This window comes from Rissa tridactyla, chromosome 2 (assembly GCF_028500815.1).
Source record: "Rissa tridactyla isolate bRisTri1 chromosome 2, bRisTri1.patW.cur.20221130, whole genome shotgun sequence".
In the NCBI taxonomy this organism is placed as follows: domain Eukaryota; kingdom Metazoa; phylum Chordata; class Aves; order Charadriiformes; family Laridae; genus Rissa; species Rissa tridactyla.
Window position 1 is genome coordinate 20,869,477 of NC_071467.1, and position 23,975 is coordinate 20,893,451.

At 37.8% G+C, this 23,975-nt stretch overlaps 1 protein-coding gene across 1 annotated transcript in view; it reads right to left on the bottom strand.

Annotated features, from left to right (window-relative positions):
* Window positions 1-8,774: 8,774 nt before the first annotated feature.
* OXR1 (oxidation resistance 1) overlaps window positions 8,775-23,975 on the bottom strand; it is a 372,567-nt gene continuing 357,366 nt past the window's right edge. The window contains exon 16 of the mRNA XM_054193058.1: window positions 8,775-12,478. Within this exon, the coding sequence (XP_054049033.1) occupies window positions 12,415-12,478 (64 nt within the window). The 3' untranslated portion in view covers window positions 8,775-12,414. The remainder of the gene's footprint in view (window positions 12,479-23,975) is intronic.

Genomic DNA, 23,975 nt, shown 5'->3' on the forward strand with positions numbered 1-23,975 from the left:
AAACACCTATTTCAACTAACATTGTTCTCATTCTTTCAGGCTCCAGCCCTACAGAAGTTGACACATTTGTTAAACTTTAGGTGTTGAGTTAAACAGGACTGTTCAGCTACTTACAATACACCACAATTGGGAATATCTGTAAAGGATCAGGCCCTGTGACAGTGAATTCCAAATTTATTCAGGAACTTTGCCTTTCAGAGAAGAGTCACAAGACTGTCATGGTATCTCTGCCCTGGTAAACATTTAGTTAATTACACCAAGTAGAACAACTCTGTGAGGAAAGACTGACAGCATCCTAATTGAGAACAGCCTGTAATCTGACAATTAAACCACGCAACTGGAAAACAGGATACACTCATGATTTTTCATGGTCACAACACAAGGCAAAATCTGTCCCCCTGACTACCCCAACAACTTTCCACCTAACTTTGAAGATAGCTTGCTTAGGGACCTCTTCAGCTCCCTCACCCGGTCCTTTTGGGATCATCTTCTTCAGGTATCCTCAGATTCTGCACTGCTTTATGCCCAGCAGGAATTGGGTGATTTAGGAACCAGAAGAGACTGATTCCTGTACCTGAATTTCAATAAGAAACCAATGGAATTTGGTGTCTAAGTGCCTAAATCGCTATTAAAACCTAGTGTTGATTGATTCACTTCAAACCATTTGAAATGTTTACATTTATTTCAAGAATTATACATCAGGACTTTATTGTTAACACATTTGTTATCTTATTTTGCAGATCCTGGCCAAAGAAAAACAGCTTTAAGAGTCAAGAACCTGTCAAGCAGCAGCTTTATTGACCATGCCTTCAAAAGTAGTGAGAGCATTAAACATAATATTTTACTGGGAAAGGCTGGAAATGCAAAGTATTTTTGGCCTGGTACAGTAAATCATTTTCCTCTTTGGTATGGCAAATAGAGGGACTGCTATCAAAATAGATTATCCCTCAGGCTAGTATATTCTGCTTTTTTAAAAAACATGTCCTTCTTCCTCAGGATGCATTTGAGTGTGTATAAAAGGCAAACACAGATGAATCAGATTAATAGTACTGGAGCATGTCAACTTGAGATCATGTAAGGATCCGCGCTTGCCAATAGCCGGCCACAGTCAGAGTGAGAACATAAGGCTCACATTACCCCCATCCTCCCCAGAGCAGATACAAATCTCAGATGTGTCAAGTGTATGTTCCGTGCCGGTTAATCATAGGGAGAGCAGTTGCACCATCGGTCTCATGACTGACACCAGTACTGCACCAGCCAGGAAAAAAGATTTCTCTACTCAGAATAGCACTTCATGCACTTCATTTTAAAATCATTTCTAGGGCTGTCCTCCATGTTAAATATTTCCATGGCTTCCTGAAAGCCTCATATTTTTATCCACCAGCTGAGACTGATTTCAATCAAGTTTTTCGTTCAAGGTTATCCCAATGTCTATTGATTAAAGAGTTGCATAAGTATATCTGTTTTCAAATCTCTCACTCATTCGTCTGTAACATTTCTTTTGATATTTAGTATATTCGAACAACAAAAGAAACATCAGAACAAAAATTCATGTAATAGCACATCTGAATATCAGTCTTATTTAGCCATGCACACTGTGTGACACATGTGCTCAGGTATAGTGATAAATATACAGATAGCAGGGAGGACAAAACTCAGGATAACCTGGATAAACCACCAGTGACATTTTTAGTGTTCCTGCTGATGAGTTTTAGCTATTAACTGGAAAGAAGACAGGCTCGTGAGTATGCATATATTTGTAGAACTATACAAATATGTCAATCACACTTTAAATTGATTTAGACATTTTTTACTTTTTTTAAATTTTGCCTTTTATCATTAAAACCAAATACGTGTTCTTATTTTTTTATTTCATGAATATTTTGTAAATATAAAAGTCTGAATGTATACGGTTTTTTAGTCTTTGTGCACTAAATTATATTTAAAAAAAAAAAAACAAATTGGGTTTTCAAGATATTTCAGTAATCATTTCAATATTCACAGCTCTTTTCCAAGACATACAAAACACAAGTTTCATATGCAAACATTTCATTTAAGCATAAAAAGCCATCTCTTATCATTAAAAAAACTAAACTAGAAGAGAAAACAAGAAAGTCAAAGATTTAATATTCTGCAACCATTTTGGTTTTGTAACATGTGAAACAGACTCATTAAATACAGCAATTAAACACAATTAATGCTATAGATATATATTAGTTGCTAGACTTGATTGTAAGTGAACTGAAAACGCAACCTTAATTTGTTGTTTTCCAAGGAAACCATAATCACTTATTTATGGATTTCTATTCCAAATGACTCCTTTGAATACTAACCAGTGATTTTGATCTCTCCTACTAGGTCAGAAAATAAAGGATATCTTTATGTACTGTCTGTCTTCAAATCTTACCAAAACATAAAAACAATGCTGATGTTAAAGAGCTGGGTTTGATCACTGGGTTTTGTGTCTAGCTTACTAATGAAACAATTGCCACAGTGTCAGCCACAAGGCAAGACTGGCCAGCACGGCTGTCCTGGAGGGGGAACGTTTGAGGAAGAAAAGGTGCACTCTGTTACGGATCTGAAAATAAATCCCTCATACTTTACAGTGCAGCTCTGAAACCAAAGTTATTGAATATTTTCTGGTATGACAAAGAAGAAATAGGTACACCAACATCCCAATTACCCAGTTTTTCTGGAAGTCTTCCAGAACAAGCTCCTGTGCTGACTGGGACTCAGAGCTTCCGAAGACATGCCTTAAATCCTTCCCACTGGACCACCCAAATACATCCCACAGGGCGAAAGAAGTGTGATTCCCTTCCTCCCTACAGCTGGAAACCGAGCAGAGAGTGAGCGAAGAAATCAAGACCCAATAATAACTATTACTTTGTCTGATGACCCATCTGGTTGAGCGCAGAGCAGAAAGATGTCTGTTCTGATTTGCATCACCTGCATATGGTCTACTAGAGGTTGATATCTGTTGGAAAGCAACCAGTCTGGCGCGTGCATGGGCTTAATGCTAGGGAAGCAGGTGTGGGCAGTACCTCGATTTTCAGGGAATAATGTAATTTTCATCAACACAGAAAGCTTCACCACTCCTGTATAGAGGGAGGGCTGTTTGGTGACAGCTTCAAAGTCCCAACTTGTCGGCTTTAAAACCACAGGCTGGTGATTTAGTGACCATAATGGTAATGTGGTAAATGTTTTCAAGGACATTCTTGGTTTGAAGAAAACAAATCTGAGACCTTCAGTCAGCGAAGCTCTTCCCTTACTGACCCGAGTGTAACATTACAGTTGATAACAATCTTTACTAAACAAGACTACAAGATCAGTAATAAAACAGTCTTCAGTATAAACCCCATCAGTACAGATGAAAGACCAGAAGCTCAGATTATATTCTATTCTATTTGTAGACTTTAAACCTAAAAAACCCAAATAATTAAAAAGTCGTTTTAAAGGCAAATACCTCTACGGAAAAAGCTATAGTTACTTTCTAGAGGTATTTGACAAAAGCCATTTAATCTACTACGTGTTGCAAGATTAGATGTTATTAAATATTTGTAGGGAAGAAACACCTAGAGTCTTATCAAAAGCACAGTTTTTCTGTAATAATTGTTAGAATGAAATATAGTTGCTGGTTTCTAGATGATCCCTACTAGTTCTTTACATTAATACTAAGGTAAACGACATTTTCAACAGCAGTGTAAATGCCAATCCAAAAGAAGTATGCAAAAATTGTCCCCCAGGAATATCAGTTTACTTTTTGGATCACATCTAAAGCTGTCAAAATTCTCTGAAATTCTTTCTATTGGTTCCAGTAAGGTCAGGTCCCTAACACGTTAAATCATTCTATTTATTGTTGAACCTAATATTGCTCAAGGGTCAACAACTTGGTAGTTGCAGGATCTGTCTTGAAGAGACGTTTCTATATTATTTCGATCTTTTTCTGCTCCTAGTTTTCTTTGAAAGTGCTATTTTTGTCTAGCCTTTTCATTGTTTTGTCACAGTTTCAGAAAACTGATACAGACATTTTTTAATTAAGAAAGGCTCTTGGCAGAGTACCGTGCCTTCATTCCTGTATAGTGCATCACAGGTTCAGCCTCTGCCCAAATTAGTAGCAGTAGTAATATAACTAAGAAAAACAAAACCATGTTCACATAACTTAAAACACGATCAAACCTATCCATTAATTAAACCGCATCAATTGTAAAAACAAGATTTGATATTCAACTTTTAGAATCTCCTGACACATACGCATCTAATTTTTCAAACTTATCATAGTGTTAACGTTCATTTAGCCATTTTCTCTTCTTGAAAGCTCATTGCAAGTTACATTGTCGTCGTTGGGTTTTATTTTTCCATTATACTCATCTGGATATGAGTGCGAAAAATTCTTTACATGAAAAGCTCATTACAAGTTACATTGTCATTGTTGGGGTTTATTTTTCAATTACACTCATCTGGATATGAGTGAGAAAAGTTCTTTACATGAAAAAAAATATTTTAAAAACTTTTTTATTAAGGAAAACTATACTTGGGATACCAATGACATGCTAATTTTCCCCATAGGCAGCAATATTCTATGTATGTTAGTAAATTAATGCACATATGTAACTGTAAATATGATCAATTAAATTCTGACAAGTCCCAGATTGTATTTCAGGGTGGTGCTGGGGCTGTGCAGCACTGACACTGAGAAGATATGGTGAAGTTCTGTCAGTGTCTGCTTGAGGTATTCTGGTCTTCTGGAGGAAAACCAGAGACATTGTATCTCAACGACAAAATCTTTCATCATTTAAGTCCAGATTGGTGTATATATTGCAAACAGGGAGAAAAGGTAGTGTACACAGACTATGATTGTTGTTTTGTCTTTGAGGTGGTATCTCAAACAGAGGAATAAAGCATAGCTGGTCCAGTGCTTTACAAGTTTCCAGAACTATTGTCATATTGTAGCTAGCAAAAAAGGGATTTTTCTTTCTCTTTAGGGTTGAAAATTCACCTGCTATTACATCATAAATGCACATGCCCACGAACAGAAATTTGCTTCACTATGTCTAACATAAAGAACATTCCATCAACACTTTAAGTCTTCCCACTCCATTTTCCTTGTAAGATACCCGGCATGCAAAAAAAACCTCACCCTCGTGATCTATGTATATGAAGCTACATTAACTTGTTTAGATTAACAAAAATAAGGGAGCCAAATCTCAGTCTTCGTCTTAATCACTAGACAAAGTCATCCAATAGGTAACAAAAATAAAGCCTTTTGTATGTAACAGTGCAAAACAGTAGCCGGATCTCCAACTAGAAGGCCTTCCTAAGAATTAAGTTCCTCTAAGAGAACAGATAAGGACTAGAAAAGTTCAGCAATATTTTTTGAAATATGATTGGTGATAGTGTTAGGTGGCTGATGCAACAAACCTTTTATAATCATACTCAACTTTAAATACATGAAAAAACTGTCTTCATTGTTGCTGCTCATGTGAAGTGTGGCCATATAGTCAACATGTTGTTGGTGCAGCACTGATACCTTAAAACTAAGGTTATCTGTCTGAAACTCCAACTATGTATAGCAGTGACTCAAGAACAGCAACACGTGCCCAAAACCAAAAGCAATATAATAGAATGTTCTTACTGTAGGTACACACTCACCCAGTCGAAGCTTAATTATATAACTATCTACTTCTGCAATTTAAAAAATCTTAATGCAAAAACACGGAAATAGTTTTTTTAAAAAATCACCACAAGGAGAAGAATTAATGTTTAATAATACATCTGAGTTTCTCAAATTCATTTGGGCAGGAAAGAGCTGGGAAAGGTTTTATTTCTATAGTTTTGACGTAGTATATGACAATAGCTTGAAAACCTCGAGGATGTGAGAAGAACCATGCTTCATTCTATAAGCAGTGTAACTGGAGGTAAATATTTAGAGTCACAGCTGTAAATAGAGCACTGGATAAATGCTTTAACCCTTTTGGTTTTCATATTTTTTTTTCCTTTCTGTCCTGTAAGAATACAGTTCTGCCTCTAAGCACTACAAAGAAAACCCATAAATTATATGAATAAGGGGTGGGTTTGTATTTGTAATACCAATATTCAAACGCTAAGGAACGGCATTCAAACACTTACTCAAGCATTTCTTTACAATGCAAACCCTCTTCCCCAAAGGCGATGCACACATTAGCAGCCATATCACAGCTACACCTGCTGTGGTACTTACTAACCCAGACCATGGTCTCTTCCAAACATGCATAAAAGCCACTCACATGCTATGTTTCAGTATGAAATGGCATAAAATAACCTTTGCTATATCCCCCCGAGATACTGGATCTGTTGTACTTAACTTTTCTTGTTTTCATCTAGCGAACCATGGTTGCCAAAACAGGCTATGACTCTTGCTATTTTAGAGCATGTAGGCATCTAATCAGAGTTATGCTACCTAGTATGAGTTTTTTATATATTATTCTTTCCTTCTATAGGTAATGAATTATGGTAATACTAAATATGGCATAGTGGTAAACAAATAATTACATTTTACCCAGAACTATTAATAAAGAGAGTATGTCCTTGTAAAATCCATTTTATTATTATCTGGATGTCATAATGCCTTATAATATGTATTTTTTCTTTGTACAGTGGTAAATGAAAAGTAAGAGAGATTTTTTTAATCTAGTCTATAATAGCAATGTGTCTGCATTTGAGTCACCGACTGTTTTTTCTCTTACAGAGACAAGAGATCAGTCACAGCCAGCTGGCCAATATTTTAAGATACAGTTACACTGTGAGTAGTGATTTCTATATAAATGTGCAAATTTTAGGAGGGCATGGAGGAGGATTTTCTTCCAAGATAGAAAAATAAGTAAGGCTTTGTTATTGCAATTAAGCAATAAATAACACAGTTGAGATGACACATTTTATGTTTGAAATACCCGTAAAATAATCATAGTAATTAAAATGTAATAGCCACCATATAGGATCCAATTTACTAAAAACGTTATAGTAGTGCATTATTGCAGTCTGGTGTCCACTTGTGTCGGGCAGTTATGTACCAGGAAACTTGCTGTAAATTCTCTAAATTGTAATAAAATATTATTAGCACAGGGAATTCTGGACAGATGTCAAACTGGTCCCAGCCTCTGCTCCTAAAGTGTTTCCTGTAGGAGGAGCACACGAGGGCTGGAAAAACGGTGAGGCATTCGAACCCAAAGTTTAAAACATGCAAAACCATGTGCCTCCACTGCTGGTGTGCTGCGAAGCAATTGCATTTCCTATGTGCTAAATTGCTTCCAACACAGCCACCTGAACAGCCAAATATCTAACGAGGGCCCTGGTGCCCAGGCTCTATTGGTTATTACATTCTCTTGAGCAGAAGCCATTCTGTTCCACTGAATCTCGCTTTCAGGGGACCGATTGGTTAATGAAATTACTGGTAGGATCAGTAAAGTGTTTTCTCCATGCTCCATCTGTAACAACTCATTTTGATGAAAGTGACAGATTTGGTGTCAGAGCCACCTCACACATCTTCTGGGAAATTTAAGGGAGTTCTTCAGGGCAGTTCAGAGGGGAAAATAAGCCTGAATTTAATCTAATCATAACTTCTGAGGGGCACAAATTCTTTATAAAACTAGCTGATTTTTTCAGTCCAAGCATAACTTGTGATGGGCTGTCTTTAAATCTACTGACACACTCTGTAACTTTATACAGCTTTAAAGTTGTGCTTGGCTGGGAAATCATTTTACACCAGAAAAAAAAATTTGTGGGGTTCTCTGAAAATGCCATTAAAACAGGAAAATCTCGTGATCTTTCCTGTCTTCTGTACATCTGTTGACCATTCAGTATGACGCTCGGAACAGCAGGATCTTCTTGACAAACGATTGGGGATGTGTATTTTTACTTCAATTGATATTTGAATCATCGGTTTGAATATCAGAATGCCCCAGTTGTTTTCCATTTAGGGTACCGTCTTTTCCTGAAATGTTGACCCAGGCAATTCTGTAAGCAAGCATAACCTGCTTAATACGAAGAATTATCCAGAATTGCCCAGAATTTAGCACTGTGTATCTGTGCGTGTTCTTTGTTGGTTCTTTCCCTTACCCAGCAGAAGCCTCAGAGACCCTTCTGTTGAGGACTCTGCCCCATCCCTGGAAGTGTTCAAGGCCAGGCTGGATGGGGCTTTGAGCAGCCTGGTCTAGTGGGAGGTGTCCCTGCCCATGGCAGGGGGTTGGAACTAGGTGATCTTTAAGGTCCCTTCCAACCCGAACCATTCTATGATTCTATAAGAAGGGACTATTTTCTAATGATTGCCAGTTTGTGGGTGTCATGATGACTGGATGTTGTGCTGTAATGTAACAAATACCTTTTGAAAATTCCCAAGGAAATACTAGTTCAGAATGACTGACTTGACAAACAATTTTTAATACTTTTGGATCCCTGAACATTAACTTTGAGAATTTGCAGATGTTTACATATGGTACTGCAGGAACAGTGCTGATCCTGTTTGGGGAATGGGACAGGGTTATGTGAGGTACTTCACCATTTGAGAGAATGTGACAGTCCCAACCCTGATGAGGTAAAAAAAAAAAAAAAAAAAAAAAAAGAGACATTTTAAAAAAAGCCGAGACAGGCAAAAAATAGAAAAGGAACCAATACAGAGATGGCATGAGCTTTTCAGAGCAAGACAGCAAATCAGTGACAGTATCAGAACAAGAACCAAAATATCTTTTGCCTGTCTCAACAAATGCTTGTCCAGGTTATAATCCCATCTGAATAACTGCCAGCCATGTCTTATATTTAGCCTGTCCAACTGAAATGCCCACGAGAAGCCCAAATACTATCACCTGTCTTTCAAAACTCCAAGGAATAAATGCCTAAACCATATTGGAGTTTCAAAGTGCCACCTGGTAACAGAAGTAGGCAGATTTTTTTTGTACCAACTGGTTCCTCCCTGTTGGTTCCACGTGGAATTTATAGATTACTTTTCTTAAAAAGTTCGACTCTATCTAAATAGGCTGAGATAAAATTATTCCATGCAGATTAAAATAAGCAAATGACCCAAGGCATTTATATAAAGAGGAGACAAAAGCGTGACCGAATTGGGAAGGTCATGGAAACAAGACGTGAAAGCTATAAATCTATTTTAAATGAAAATTTATTGAAATATTTATAGCTAAGGCCAGAGTTGAAGAAACCTATACAAATATTATCATTTTGTGCTGCAGTGGACACCCGTAGGTGCTCTTCTGAGAAACCAGCTATAGCATGGCAGTGTAAGATTTACATTGTTTTAGTCTATATAAATTACACTATTGAAACAAGCTTTTTAATTTACTCTCCTTTCCATTCTCCTTCTGTTGCTGGGTACACTGACTGTTTTTCTAGTGAAACTTAGTCACATAGTACAAATATTAGTAAGCAGAATGTGAAATATAACGAAAATATGATTTAGTTGTGCTTGGCTCCAGTAGGCAAAAGAATATCAAACACTATCAACAGAGATTTTCCTTTTATGGTGGAATGTGATACAGCTGTAAAAGAAGGCATGGCAGGAAGAGTTTGAAGTTATGCTAAATTGGCTACAGCAGTTTAATTAGGGATTTGGACATAAAATGGTTTTTATTAAGGTCATGCCTTTTTTTAACAACTCCTTTAGCCTTTAAATTTGTGTAGTACACAGATGTTTTACAAGCATGTGTTATTTACTAAAACATGTTTACTGTTGAAACACAGTAGATTTACTGCCAAATAATGCTCGCTAGCTGTTTTAAATGCCAATAAGTAACAGATATGTTTTTACTGAAGTTTATCATCACTGTTTGGGCTGCTGAAAATTTCATAAGGTGACTAGAGGTCTCCAAGAGGCCTAAGCTCATAGGAGTGAGAATCCAGATGTTTGTTCTTTCATCCAGCTTAGCTCAAGTTGGATGCACGAGCTCACATCAAGAGTGCTTTTGAGCCTGCGTCTCCTACTTTGGAAGTTAGGGCTTCCTTGGATTAGGCAGCAGCATTAAGCCATCATCACACTCCACTCTCCTAACTGATCCTGTGCTGAAAAACATCATGGAGATAGCAGATGTGTCTGAAAACTCAGTCTGCCCCCTCCTCAGCCATCACAGCTCACAGTTACATCGAATCACAGAAGGCAGCTTCAGAAAAGGTGCTAACAGAGTATCAGAGTTGTGTTGAATATCTTCTCTTCTGCTGCCCATGCTATGGTGTCAGTAATTTACAGCAGAAGACCAGGGCCCATAGCAGTAGCCTGCCGCCATCTTTATTGCCATGGCTAGATTCATCTACCTAAGCCCTTGTTAAGAGCACGGTGTGAAATGCATACATTTCACTTTGGCAATGTGGTTTTATTGTAATGTTACTAGGCAAAAACTAATAATGTATTTTCCCTCTTCTTTTGATGATCATTGTATTCAGACACACAGCTACAAGCTCAGGAAGTTCTTGAGCCATAAAATATTGGAGTCTGGAAGAATATTTTAGAATGACTAAATTACTGACTGAGTATATCACTACATGTTTTTTCTGTTCTGAAATTTATTCTGCTACATCTGGGTTTGGCCCTAGCAAAGAAGGTGGAGTTGGTGGAAGTGGAGTCAATGGGCTGTCTGGTCTTAGCACATCAAGCTCTCTTGTCTTGATTCTGAGCAAACACACTGTGACAGCAGACAGATCAAGCAGTGCTCAGCAATTAGGAATCAAGAAAAATAATGAAAAAAGAGCACCATTTCCAACAAAGAAAGTAGAAAACAAAGAGACCCAAAACCACATGGACGGAAAGTATTTCTCAATCACGTATCATAACCACACAGAAGGCAGGAGACCTACACATATAAATGCTAACACCCAAAAGAATAAAGGGCACCCAGAAGTAACACGGGACTTGATCTTCACCTCAGTCTATAATCAGTGATTCTTGCAGTCAGAATGAGGGTCTGTATGATCTTGTAAGAGACTTTAATGTAACCCTTCTACCACAGAAGATTGGCTTCCCTTATTGATAAATAACGACAACTGAAATAGTACTGTAACTCAGAAAACCTGACTAGGAAAGCAAAACAAGTAAACAGTTTAAACAGCAATTTCAGGATGGATTTACATGAGAATCAGAAGATGAATAGAGACTGAGAGAAGAATTTTCCACAACCACGACAACTATAATGATAGAAATACCACAATAAAAATCAAAGCACATTGCTTGACCAGTAGTGTTTCATTTCATGATTACTGTATGGATGAATAATCACTCCCTGCTAAGTTCCTGGAGGACACCAGTTACCATAGTTTTAATTTCGCTTGTATCCAGCAGGTCAAATATTGTATCCCACTATATTGGCACTAATGACCATTACCAAGGTCCCAGCCTAGTGAGTTGTGTAACGTGGATGAACTCCTGCCGTCATACAGCCATCTTTCGATGACAACCACACACCGATCTCAACACAGCTGTGCAGGATCTGGAAACAGACCACCACTACATCCACCTTGAAAATGCCGAGCTCAAAATGTGAAGGGATGGAAGGTATATTTCCTGTCTTCAAGAGAGTCCTGGGTAATTATCTACAAACTCAGTCATTTCAGACAAATTTCAACAATTACACGGCATGAATCCATGTCAGATTGTTTTAGTGGTGTACAAAATCACTGATGGAAAATAGGAATCAATATGATAACAGATAGGTGAAATTAAACATGCCTATAATTGTGCAGATTAATAGCTCATGCCATGATCTTATATAAATGCTGTCCTAGAATTAAACATACCATTGATTTTTCCATATTATAATGTGATCTAATAGACGTTCCTTAGTAATTATTTCAGTTCTTTCAAATTAAATCAGAATTCATTATATTTGCCAGTCAGTGTCTGTTACAAGGTACCATAATAAAAATGCAAGTATCTTTAACTTTACATATTTTTTACTTATCTCTTTTCTCTAGGTTGAAGCGATTAACATTGTCTGATTTCACAAGCAGTTGCTCTTATTTTCATAGGAACTGCCTGTCAATACACAATGGCAACTGCCACTGTATTTCCTAATTAAGGCATAAGTCTTCCTCCTCCACCTTGATGCCTGGCACCTGTCTAGAGCTACCATTTCCCAATTATCTTTACCAATCTGAGGTGCTGCAAAGGCACAAAGAAGTTTCTTTTTCAGCTCCTCCATCCTTCACTGCTTTTTTTTGAGTGAAGCTGTGCTTCAAGCAGAAAGCTAAAGGCTGCACATTCTTTCCACTTATATGCACCATTAACTACAGCTCAGTCGCAGAAAAAATCACCAATTGCTTCATAGACCTTTCTCTCTTAATGGGCATTTTCAAATGCTTTCCTTTCAACCCCGCTATCTTCTCCATCAGGAAGTGCAGGCGTTCACCTTTAAATCCCTGCTTTTGTAGCATCATGGCACTTAGTCAGATCCCAGAATGGCTGGCATCATCAGCGTCTTGCCATCCCGCAGTCTTAAAATGTCCAGTCCTGGGAACAGAACCAAAACACTTTAACTTACTTTACAGAAATTGCAGGGATGAAATAAAAGCATTAAACAACAAGGTAGCCGACACTGAGGAAGAGTTTTAAGGATTGAGGAGGACTAGAACAAGTGGCTTTTCCGGTCAGTTTTCCTGATGTTTTGTTTGTCTGTTTACAGTGAAGGTGAAAAACAGTCTGAAAAATAGACTGCAGTGTAACAGTGCTTAAATATTTTTATGCATTTTGGCTGTTATATGAAAGTATCCTACAAGACATTGGAATGAAATGAGGTGCTTGCTTGCTCTCGCTTTGTTCTGACAGTAAATATGGTCACAAATACATTTGATTATACTGATTTCTTTTTGTAAGAAACAAAAAGATCAAATTAAGTTACAATGCACGGAGCACAAATCTACTGTGTTACTGAGGTTGTTCCAATGAATAGGAAAAGCATGCAATTGAATGGATCGTATTGTGAAAAGCAGTCCACTTAAATGGAAGTAATTCCCAAATCTCAAACCAAAACTGTATTATTGCATTATAATGTTTATTGTATTCAATTTTATGGATAACTTTGCCAGATATGCATTGTAAAAAGCTATTGTATATGATAACATAACATAAATCAGTCAAATACAATTTAGACAAGGAAAACCAGAAGGATGTGTGAAGTCTGTACTGAGTTTGTGTATCTTATGCACAGAGAGCTTTTCTGATTTTGATTTTCATGAAAATGAAATCTGATTCTAAACACATAAAAGTAGCCAAGTTAGAAAATGCATTATCTTGGCCAAGCTACAAAATGCATTATCTTGGCCATTCTGCATACTTAGAAAAAGCCTTGGGATGCAAGCTTTAGCCATTTAAATGTTCAGCTTGCGCTAAGAGATATCCTTCACAAAGAAAATCACAACATTTCTTCCCCCCCACTTCTCCTTACTACATTTCACTACAGTTCAAAATACTGTCATCTGAGAAAACCAAGGTTATTTTAGTCAGGTCTTTTGTTCCTTTTTAGAAAACATGAGGTCTTCAGTAATGCTATTCTGGTGCTGGATTGAAGGAGTGTACATTATTTGTAAGACAGTGGTTTCTTTAGCACATAGGGAATTAGTAAACGCAACAAAGATAGGTTCAGTGATCGCAGTTAAATTTATGAAAGTAATTAATCAGATTTACTTGGAATATTTAACATTTTGCACACTCACTCCTATGCACCTACATTCACATTTCAAACTCCGGAGAATACCTGGTATTCTAGAAACACGTGCACAATTACCTTATTTAATGCATTATACCAAGAAACAGAGAAGCCTTAAGGAAAGCTGGACCACAGGATTGGAGGGGAACTCCTGGATTATGAAGTCCAGCAGCCACATTATACAATTCCTTCATAAATTCTCAACTTCATCAAGCACTATTGGGTCATTAGACCAGAGCTGTTAGCCAGCAGAGCAGGCTGATTTACCAGATGCCCTGCAGAGTACTTGTCCCACACATTGTACTAATATCACATGCCAGAGCCATGCAAGTAACTTGCTTCAGATCACTTGTCCTAGAGACACGGACAGGATTGTGACAGGGCTTTGCTAAGCATGAGATAGACATGACGTTATGATATCAGAGAAGGTTGAATGAATGAGAAAAGAATGGAAAATTTGGCGGTGATGCAGATAAAGCTAAATCTTAGCAATAACTTAGGCTGCCTCTTTCCTTTCCTCTCTGTGCAGGACAGCTGCCACAGAAGTGTCATACCAGTGGGCTTGGCCTAATGGCTTCTCTTAGGCATGTATTGCATGTAGGGGAATATTTTTAAATCTTCCAAAGGCAGGAATTACACCAAGAAAATAGAATAAGAGTAAGTAGGACAAAGTAACATTTTACATGTGCTTTCTGATCCTTTCCGGATTAGGCCCATGAGCTTTATAACAGTGAGTAATAAAAGCTGGTGTTGTTGAGTATCCATATCCTGCACAGCATTCTTTGGAGGGAGGTAAAACATTTGCAGTAATGGAAAATCAAACGAATACAATCTTGCTTTAGAGTATTTTAAAATTATTTTGCTGGGCCATTTGCAATGTTTCATTGCATTAATAGTAGAAAGCAAAAAAGGTAATTTTTAAATTATTTCCTATTGGTCTTCATGATTTTGTCACCAAAAACTTGCTGGTGACATCAGACATATATTTCTATTGCACACCTCCGTCACCCAGCTTGCAGCGCTTTCTGGGGGGCCAGGTGTCTCCAATTTGGAAGAAATTATTAAAATCTGTTCAGCTGGTTCTGCATCAAAGAACTCTGTAATTGCTTGGTTCTAGTGCTTTCTGCCATCTGAGGCTGAAATGGTAACCATCTGTTAAGAATTCGTCCACCAAGTAATTTTATACATATTCTACAGAAAAACAATATTAAAAAAAATCCTTAAAACCCAAAAATCTTAGTTATAGTTTGGTTTTGAATGAAGTTCTGAAAGATGCATCTCTCAGTCGTTCTTGTTGTCAAGTTTTTGTGCTGGCTAATCAGCAGGAAGAATAATTCACTTACCATGAAATATTACTACTTTATGCTAATAATAACTCACAGGAAAAAGAAACATTGGGTTTTTATTATTCATTCATCAATATAATGTCTACAAGGTGCTGAGAGCTCCACAGATTAAATTAAAGAGAATTCCTGGTATAGGGAGTATAGGATTTGAGGAATGGCTTTCTCTATAAAATAGTTTCTGTAAAATGAATGTTCACATTCTACTATCTACAGTCACTTTGCCATTTAGGATAAGGTTTAAGTTAAACAACTTGAGCCATCTCAAAGTTGTCTAATCAAAACCTAGGCCTTTAGATTTCTTCTGTAGTCAATGCTGAGGCACAAACACATCCACCAAACCATTCACCGTAACGTTCATGTTTAAGATGGAAGAGGTGAATGAGCCCCCAGAAGTATGTCTTTGTCTATCGATCTGTATACTGCAGAAATCCAACTCTGATGGCCTTCGGACCCTTTCTTTGTGCGTTTTTGTACTTAGCTGTCCAAAAAAGGAAGTGCTTCATTTCTCCAACTCTTTATGTATTTTCTCACTTTTACAACTGATGAGGCCACATATGGCTCCCTAATACAACTTAATTTTCAGACACAGACTTCCATTGCATTTAATAATGCTGAAGACTTATGAAGGAAAGATTACTTGATTAAAAACACTATTATAATGTATGTACATACAGGAACATTAATTCTATGATTTCTAGATTCTGAAAAGTGTATATTTTGGGGTTTGATTTTGTCGTTGTTTTTTGTTGGTGCTTGGGGAATGAAAAGGAGGAGATAGTATCACTCTGTTGCCTAAAATATCTCCTGTCTTAAGTGACAGTCACATTGCTTTTGCTGTTGAAGACCCTGAAGACCAAAAGAACAACGTGAGTGGATGACTTTACGGCTGGACAACTGAGGAACAGAGAGGGACTGATCAGTGAATTAATCAAAGCTTGGAAGGATATCTAGAGCAAGGGTTGGAGCTGACTCTCAATTTGGAAATTCAGGATTTTGCATTCATCACTGCAACCTCTTCAGCTTTTCTGCAGGGTTTCTCTTTGTGAGCTCAATACACAACTGACAACTCTATCTCTTCACATCTGGAGAAGCCAGCACTCCACCATCATGTCCCATTCTCCCACAATTCCCTCTTATAGAAGCCTTTAATAACAAGGAGACTGCCTTTTATCCATGTCATTGCTGATCCCATAGGAAGACCAACTGATCATATACTAATGTGAGTCTTATTTCTAGGCCCAGCAAGAGAGTAACAGTTCATAGAAGTCATCCATAACCTGACGTTTTTCACAATGCCTTCCTGTCATATCATTGTACCAACTTCTCTTTATTCTCCCTGGTGAAGACAAGCTATAAAAACGAGTTTTCTACCATATCAGTCTCTGAGCTATCATTAATTTCAGCCAGAACCTTGGTCAAAGGCCAAGCCATTCTCACTCTTCCCTTTCTACTGCAAGCAACGGGGGATTCAAAGTGACAGAGCACCCAAGAGCTCAGAGGCACCCACAGACAGCTAAGGGGACAGGATGCATACCCTTTGGTTGCCAGTAAGATGATAATCTTCTCATAGAGGCAAAACAAAATGCTGGACTCTCATGCAGAACAGTGTTCATCTATCACTAGAGGGACAGACAGATTGCCATGAGCATCTGTTTTCAATCCATGTGTTTTATGACATTTGGAAAGTGTATTTTACTGGGGATTGGGGAACTGCTTTATCCTAAAGCTCCTCAATAGAGCTCTCCTTACCAGCAAAGTCCAGTCTGCAATTCCTTCCCAGAGCCCTCTGAACAAACAGTCTTCTCTGTCCTGCTATCGCTTCAGGAATCCCAGCCCCTGACGGCTTATGAGTCGATGCCCAGCCAAAGCAGACCACTCTCAGACAGCCCACTGAGTTGTGGTTAACCCCAGGGCTGGACACTTATCCATACAGCCTGCAGTCATCCCACCTTAAGTGAAGTGTCCTCTGGGGACTGTAAACTAAGCCACGTACTTTATTAATTCATTAATGTCCTTTACCGGCTCTCAGATCATTGCGGTAACGGAATTACTGTGACCATGAATGCTGTTTTATGGCAAAAAGTAAAACTGGAGCTAAATTGAGTGTGACAGTGACCATAGAGAAGAATAACATTGCTAATGGAGCTCTTGCACTGCTCAGATTCCACAGACAACACTGGGATTGTAAAACAAGACTCAGTTTGATTTTATACATAGCAACAACATCAAAACTGACAGAAACAATGTCTGCGAGATAGAAACATACCAAAACCATTCTTGTATCAGAAGAGTTCTGGCTAATGAACTGAAGACAGGAGGTCTAAAGCAATATATTCAGAGCTAAGGTTAGTAGCAGTACTGTAACTTAACCAAATATGCTTTTCCCAGCTCCATTTTGTTTCTAGTGAGGGAGCTGTCTTGTTTCTTTGCTGTTGTTAAATTGAGGAGACCTAATACCAAAAGACACTGCTTTATGGAACAGTATTATCACAGCAAGCAAACACCAAATGGTTGGCACTACATCGTTAGGCTCAGCCCTGCCACCTCCAGAGGATGGCATAAGGGACAATGGACCCCGGCGTGCACGGAGCCATCACTAGCAGGTGGTAGAGCGCAGAACACCGGCGTAACTTGTAAGGAGGAATCTCCCACGGCAGCGTGGCTTGCAGCGAACCAAGGAGCTGTCAGAGGTGTTTGCAGCTAGTTAACAGAAGTCACGTTAGTATCCTGATTTGAATGAAGCCTGTTGTACTATGGAGATCTCCATTACAGAAATTTAAAACAGCAATTGTAGCATGCAGGTTCAAATCAAAGACCTGGTGTACTGGGAGATGGAAATGAGGGAAGCAAGAACCGAGATTTGGTCTAATGCATAGTGTACCATGCAAATACTGTATTCGTGTAATCACTTTTCAGAATTTAGAGAATACTGTAAATCTGCAATAATGATTGCTGGGATAATAAGCAGGCAGTGCTTTACACAGAAAATGGAATAAATTCTCCTTTCTTTTCAACAAATATTTATGTAGAAAAAGATACATCCAGCAGCAATCAAACCAATTGAACTTGTCAAAGTTCAAACAGGTAGATAAAAAATAGAAAAATGAAAAGATTATTTTTCAATTCTTAATATCGAGCTGTCAGTATCACCATAAAAGAAAAGATAAATTCCAACTTCAAAACATCCAGTCATCTGTGAGCTGTGTTGGCACTGATCGCATCTTTTTTGGGAAGAGCAATAATCTCAAAGATTCAAACTTGGAAGTATTTGCAAAATTCTGCTAGCATAAATATTTTAAAGCCTGAAATCCAAAGGAAAAAAAATGAAGTGAGAGAAGTAAATGTAGTAATCATGGATGTGCATGCATAAGCCCATGTAGCAACTTTAATGCAGAACATTTGTACACTTCTATGGATTGTTTAGCTGACATGAGATCTTTCCCGAGGGAGATTTCCAACCCTTAAAAAGTATCCACACCCTTCAGAACCACCCCGCCTCAGAATATACAGGAGAAATCCTGTAAAAATAGTGTGCCATGCACTGATGTAACTCATCATGCATGTACACTCATCGAGAGCAAGCGGAGGCATAAGTGAAGCTGGCTGTGTAATTGATTTCCTCCAGGGTTTTTTCTTGCTTGCTTGCATGCTTGCTTTTATTCAAACTATGGAAATAGTAAACTGGAAGGGAGAATTCTGATAAACTCCCTTCTGGGAGACCTAAAATTAATTTTTCTTTGTTTACTTTTACTTGCTAAGTGTTTGAGCTTTTTTTTCCTCCTTCTACAAATGAACAGGCTGCCGCCCTCTGGAGCTGTGCCTCTTCAGTGTTGATGCCTCCAGTCCTAGGCTGCCTACCTTCTGGGAAGACAGACAAGTGGCCTGAGAAGGTACTGCCCTGGGAGAACAAGAGCTGAGGGCACCCCAGTTTGAATGTCAGGGCTGACACATTCCCACAGAGTCAGCATCATCCAGTGATCCTACACATCTAGCTAGAACCAGGGATGACGCTGACACAGCGGAAAGCCATCTACCTTATTTAGAAATGTCTCCACCAATGCCTTTCCAAGAAGTACTTTAGGAACCAGTACTACAGCTGTAAAAAGGGCGAAGGAGTTGTTTCTGAACATGCTTCCTCAAAAGCCTATAAATTCATTTTCTTTAGTGTACTATTGATGTTGTCTGCTGGTGCATCAGACCAGTGACTGGTGCACACATGTGCCAAGGCAGAGCATACCCCTTTGACTGCCAAGATTAAAAGAGAGCTCCAAATACAGGCAAAACATTTCTCTTTGAAAGAGTCTGCTGGTGTTAGAAACCAATTGCAGGCTCAAAACCACTGAAGACAAGTTCATCTAAGGGCAAATTTTGGCCCTAAAATTGCACTATGTGAAGGAAGCACTATTGGGAGCAATTAAGAAATCAACATCTGCCAACAAATACACAGTTATTTTCTGTTGGAAGTATAGGGAGGGGGTGATATATTAGGTACCATTTTGTAATGACAACCACTGTACCAGTGTGAAAGTTTTAAAACACACAAGAGGTCTTTCACAAACTAAATCCAATGCCCTTTTTGTCATCAGAACAAATATATGGTACACAGAGGAAAAACCAGGACACGTCAGAAACTGTGTGATTAGAGTAATTACGCTCAGACCACAGTCACTGGGCAAGGTTGCATGAACATGAAGAAAACAAGAGTGCGTACATACAGTTTCCTGTATATTCCTACATATATTGCAATAAAAATTGCAAGTTTTCACCTTAGAGAAACTACAGTTGAAGTTCAAATCATATAAAGGACTACAATGTATTTTAACAGGAACCCTAGCAGGTATTTTAGAGTTGTGTGTTGCCACAGAAGATCCCCGTAGCCTTATTAGTGACTATCAGTAGCATTCAATCAGAAAGCCTAGTTCTGTCATAAAAAGACAACTGCTTTTCTGATTTGATTAGCTTGACCAAGGCCTTGCTTTCACCAAGTCATAGATGCAAACATAGACTACCAAGATTGTGAAGAATGGCCAACTACACAGTCTTGGCCATATGATTCTAAGAAGGTGTATTGTAACTGAAACTTGCTGATGAACAAGTATGAAGATTTTTCTTATAAGCTCTGAGAGTTTCCCATTATTGCTTAACTTGTCTTTTATCATATTACTTTCATATTACTATCATATTACTTCTGTATATCACATTACATTATCAGATTGCTTTTTTACATAAATACTAACATTTTCATACTACTCATTCATAAGTATTGACATTTTATTTTAAAGTGAATTTGCGTGCTACTGACTTCTATCCATTTGATTTTATATCTTTTTCTGTTACACTACGGCCATCCACTTGTGAAATAGAGCTCTTCTTATAGGATACTTTAAAAGCGTTCAATCACCATGTAATTTTCTCCTTAATAAACAGTCTATTTTTCAATCTCTCACTATAAAGTGTAACTTTTCAAACATTTAATTACTTTCTGAATTGTTTTTGGAACCTTAAGCAATATTTCAATATCTTTCTTAAATTACATATACTAAATCTGAATATCTATGAGGAGAGCAGGAGCATGAAATACTACCCCTACTTAATGTTTAAACCTACTCCATACTTAATGATACCTACTCCTTCTTAATGTTTAGCTTTGTATATGGAAGGTAAAGATTGCATTAACAGCTTCAGAAAGAGAAAAGATTCAAGACTTTCCAGGGAACTGACTGTGCTTATACACCACGACCAAGTCAATTTAGTCCTTGCTCCTCCAAAAGGTCACCAATATTGTAACCATGACCTACATTTTTGGTTCCTGTGAGTATGTGTTTCTCCTTTGGCCATGAAATAGATTCGCGTACTATAGGTTGGCTCTCACCTACAAGGTGAACCACATCTCTCCAGTCAGTTACTTTCTCTCTCACCTAAGCCTGGGATCATGTGTAAATAAAATCAGCAATGACTTTATGTTTCTTGTAAGTCTTTTATGATAATTTTTAAAAGCCTGGGACCAAGAACCATTTCAACAAAATGCATTTTCATACAAGGCTCCCCTTTTATGCCAGTAATAAATCCCAATTTACATTCACATTTAGTCAGGCTTTAATCCATTTAAGATAGATCATTTGTAACACTCCAGTTTCCTAGATGAAACCAAAATGGCAGTTTCAAATATTCGAATATTTAATAGAACATTCAATATACTACGTCATTAGTATTCTGTCTATTGACCAAAATGATTATACAATGTTTATATGAATATATCTCCAAGCCCATGCTGACTATTGTTAATTTTACTGTCCCCCTCCTTAATTCTTTATTAATTGATTACCATACCATCATTTATCAAAGTTATGATGACAGATCTACGAATTATTCAGATTTTTCCATATCCCAATTTTGGCTTGACATTAGTTTAGTTTGGATTTTTCTCAGTGCTCCTTGGTTTGCTGAAAATAAATATGAATAAATGAGACAGCTCCCAAGCCATATCTTTTAAATCTCCTGGCCACAGTTTATTTGGACCAGTAATTTAAAAATACCTTAAATTTAGTGATTACCTTATGACATCCTGCTAAGATTCTAGTGGAAAATAAAGTACATGTGTATCATTATGTGAGACAATCCCATTCTTTTATACTAAAGATAAATAATTGAATTAACACTTTTGAATCTTCTGCCTTATTATTGAATCCAATATTCGTATTTTCCTTGTTTATAACATATTGTATGAAAATTCCTTTAAGTTATACTTTGCTTGACATACTTTTTCTTTTTTTTTTTTTTTTCATTTCAATAGTATTCTTTATATTTCATTCCAGGTATATGCTTCACAAAAGACGAATCATTGACTCCAATTCCTGACTCTTCATTTATAGCCATTACTATCAAATTCAACTTAGATAATTCCATTTCCTCTCTACACCAGGTTATTATGCTTATGACTTGGAATTTTTTAATCAGCCTAGACTTTTTTTTTTTCCCAGATTGTAGTTTCTGAGGAATTCAGTAAAAATTTCCTTTAATTTTCACATATGAACCGTATTTTTCTGTTTAAATTTTATTTTGGATGATGTGACTTATAATCAATTTCAGCTTTGAGAAATTAAAGTCCTTTAAGTCATTACATATTTATTTATATGAGGTCATTAATTCATTTGCAATCTTTATAATCTAAGTATCCACCAAATTTTGACTTTGGTTTTGATTCTTTCTTATCGGACAATATGGAAAGTAATAGAATTTCCCATATTTACTGCAATTCATTCATTTAATAAAAGGCACCTATAATTTCAGAAAATGGTGACTTTTCAATATAGTCAAGAAGACAGCATAAGCAACTGCTCAGTTTGAATTCCACCATGATAAAGTACATTTTAGCTTCACTCTGTAGTTGTATCTTCAAGTATAATTTGCAGATAAATACTAGCTGCCACATAAATCACCATATTCTGTGGTATCTGTTGAAATACTCATCCTCTGAAATGAAAGAAGTAGACAATGTATCTTTCCTTTTCCCCTAACAGATTAGAGCTCGTGATTTTTAATATTTCAGTCATGCAAAGCTTCTGAAAACATCCAATTAACACAAAACAAATTCCGTAACAGTTTTCTCCTTATGCATAAATTTTTCCCCCGTGAAAGGTAGATGCTGTTTCTGCTGAGCTATGAGTGGATTCAGACCACACAAATTCCATCGAAGCTCAAACGGAGGGTGAATTCAGGCATAGAAGTCTCAGGATTCAGATCACCTGTTCTCATGCATCTAAAATTATTCAGTAACACCTTTGGGGCCATAACACGGAGTTTCTTAAACAGGATCATGAAGTGCTTTGCACTGGAGAGCATGTCTAAGCCCTCATGAAAGATAATTGATTTAAATCTAAATTCCTCCGGGAAAATAGTCCAATAGGTATGCTTAAACTCCTAGTTCCCTTAGACAGAATTGAATCCAATGCAAAGCTCACCCCCCTCTGTCCACGCACAGAGGAGTACAGATCTATTTGAGTAAGAGCAATGACCTACTCATGAAAGCACATGCTCAGCAGATTGGAAAACTGGAATTTAAGTTCACTTCAGCCTTAGGTGGTTTGAATTCACTTTGCCAAAAAGAAAGGCAGCAACTGCCAGGCTAGAAATTTTCCAACTTCAATTTTGAGGCTGGGACAGTACCATTTAAAGCCAGAACTATGATAGTTGAGAAGCCAAAGAATGACTTAAACAAGAAGATCTTGACTCTATGTTAATCAAAGATCGATGCTTATTTTGTTCCCTTAGACAGCGGAGTAAGGTCAGCACAGAAGACCATACGGGATTATCACTGCTGCCTCAGTTTTCCTATTAAGAAATGGGGAAATATGTGATCAACGTAGGGTTATGCTGTTACAAGTGATGAATGTCACACCTCTCTATGGCTGGTTGCTAATTCCACAGTTACACAACAAATTATGCTAAAACTCTTTTTTTTCTCTCCTTGAGCTCTTTGTATTGCTACATTACCCAATGTTTTATCTTGAAGCCTCTGTCTGACCACTGCTCCCAAAGTGAAATTGTGCAGAAGCCACGTGTAGGTGGGCCTGCTGGGCGGCATGGCCACTGTATCACGCTGTTGCCCACTTGGCTGTAGCTCACAGCCCTGGGCTAGAGAGGTTTTAGACAGTGGGGTCTGAGACCAAGAGGCCAAATTGTTGTCCCTTGAATGAGTTCATTTAAAGATACCAGAAGATGTCAAAGGTACATGGATGGGGCTGAATGGCAACACCCCAAACTTCCCACCTCTGCCAAAAGTGTGACCCTCACATGGAAACGCAGGGCTGCAAGACAATCCTAAACCACAGAGGTGTTCGTCCAGTCAGGAACTCCCACCGAGTCTCCCCATCTGTATTTGTCACCGGCATGCTCTGTGACCACGAACAGGACGGCAGTATACATCTCCCCCCACTCCCTGCTCCCTGTAAGACAT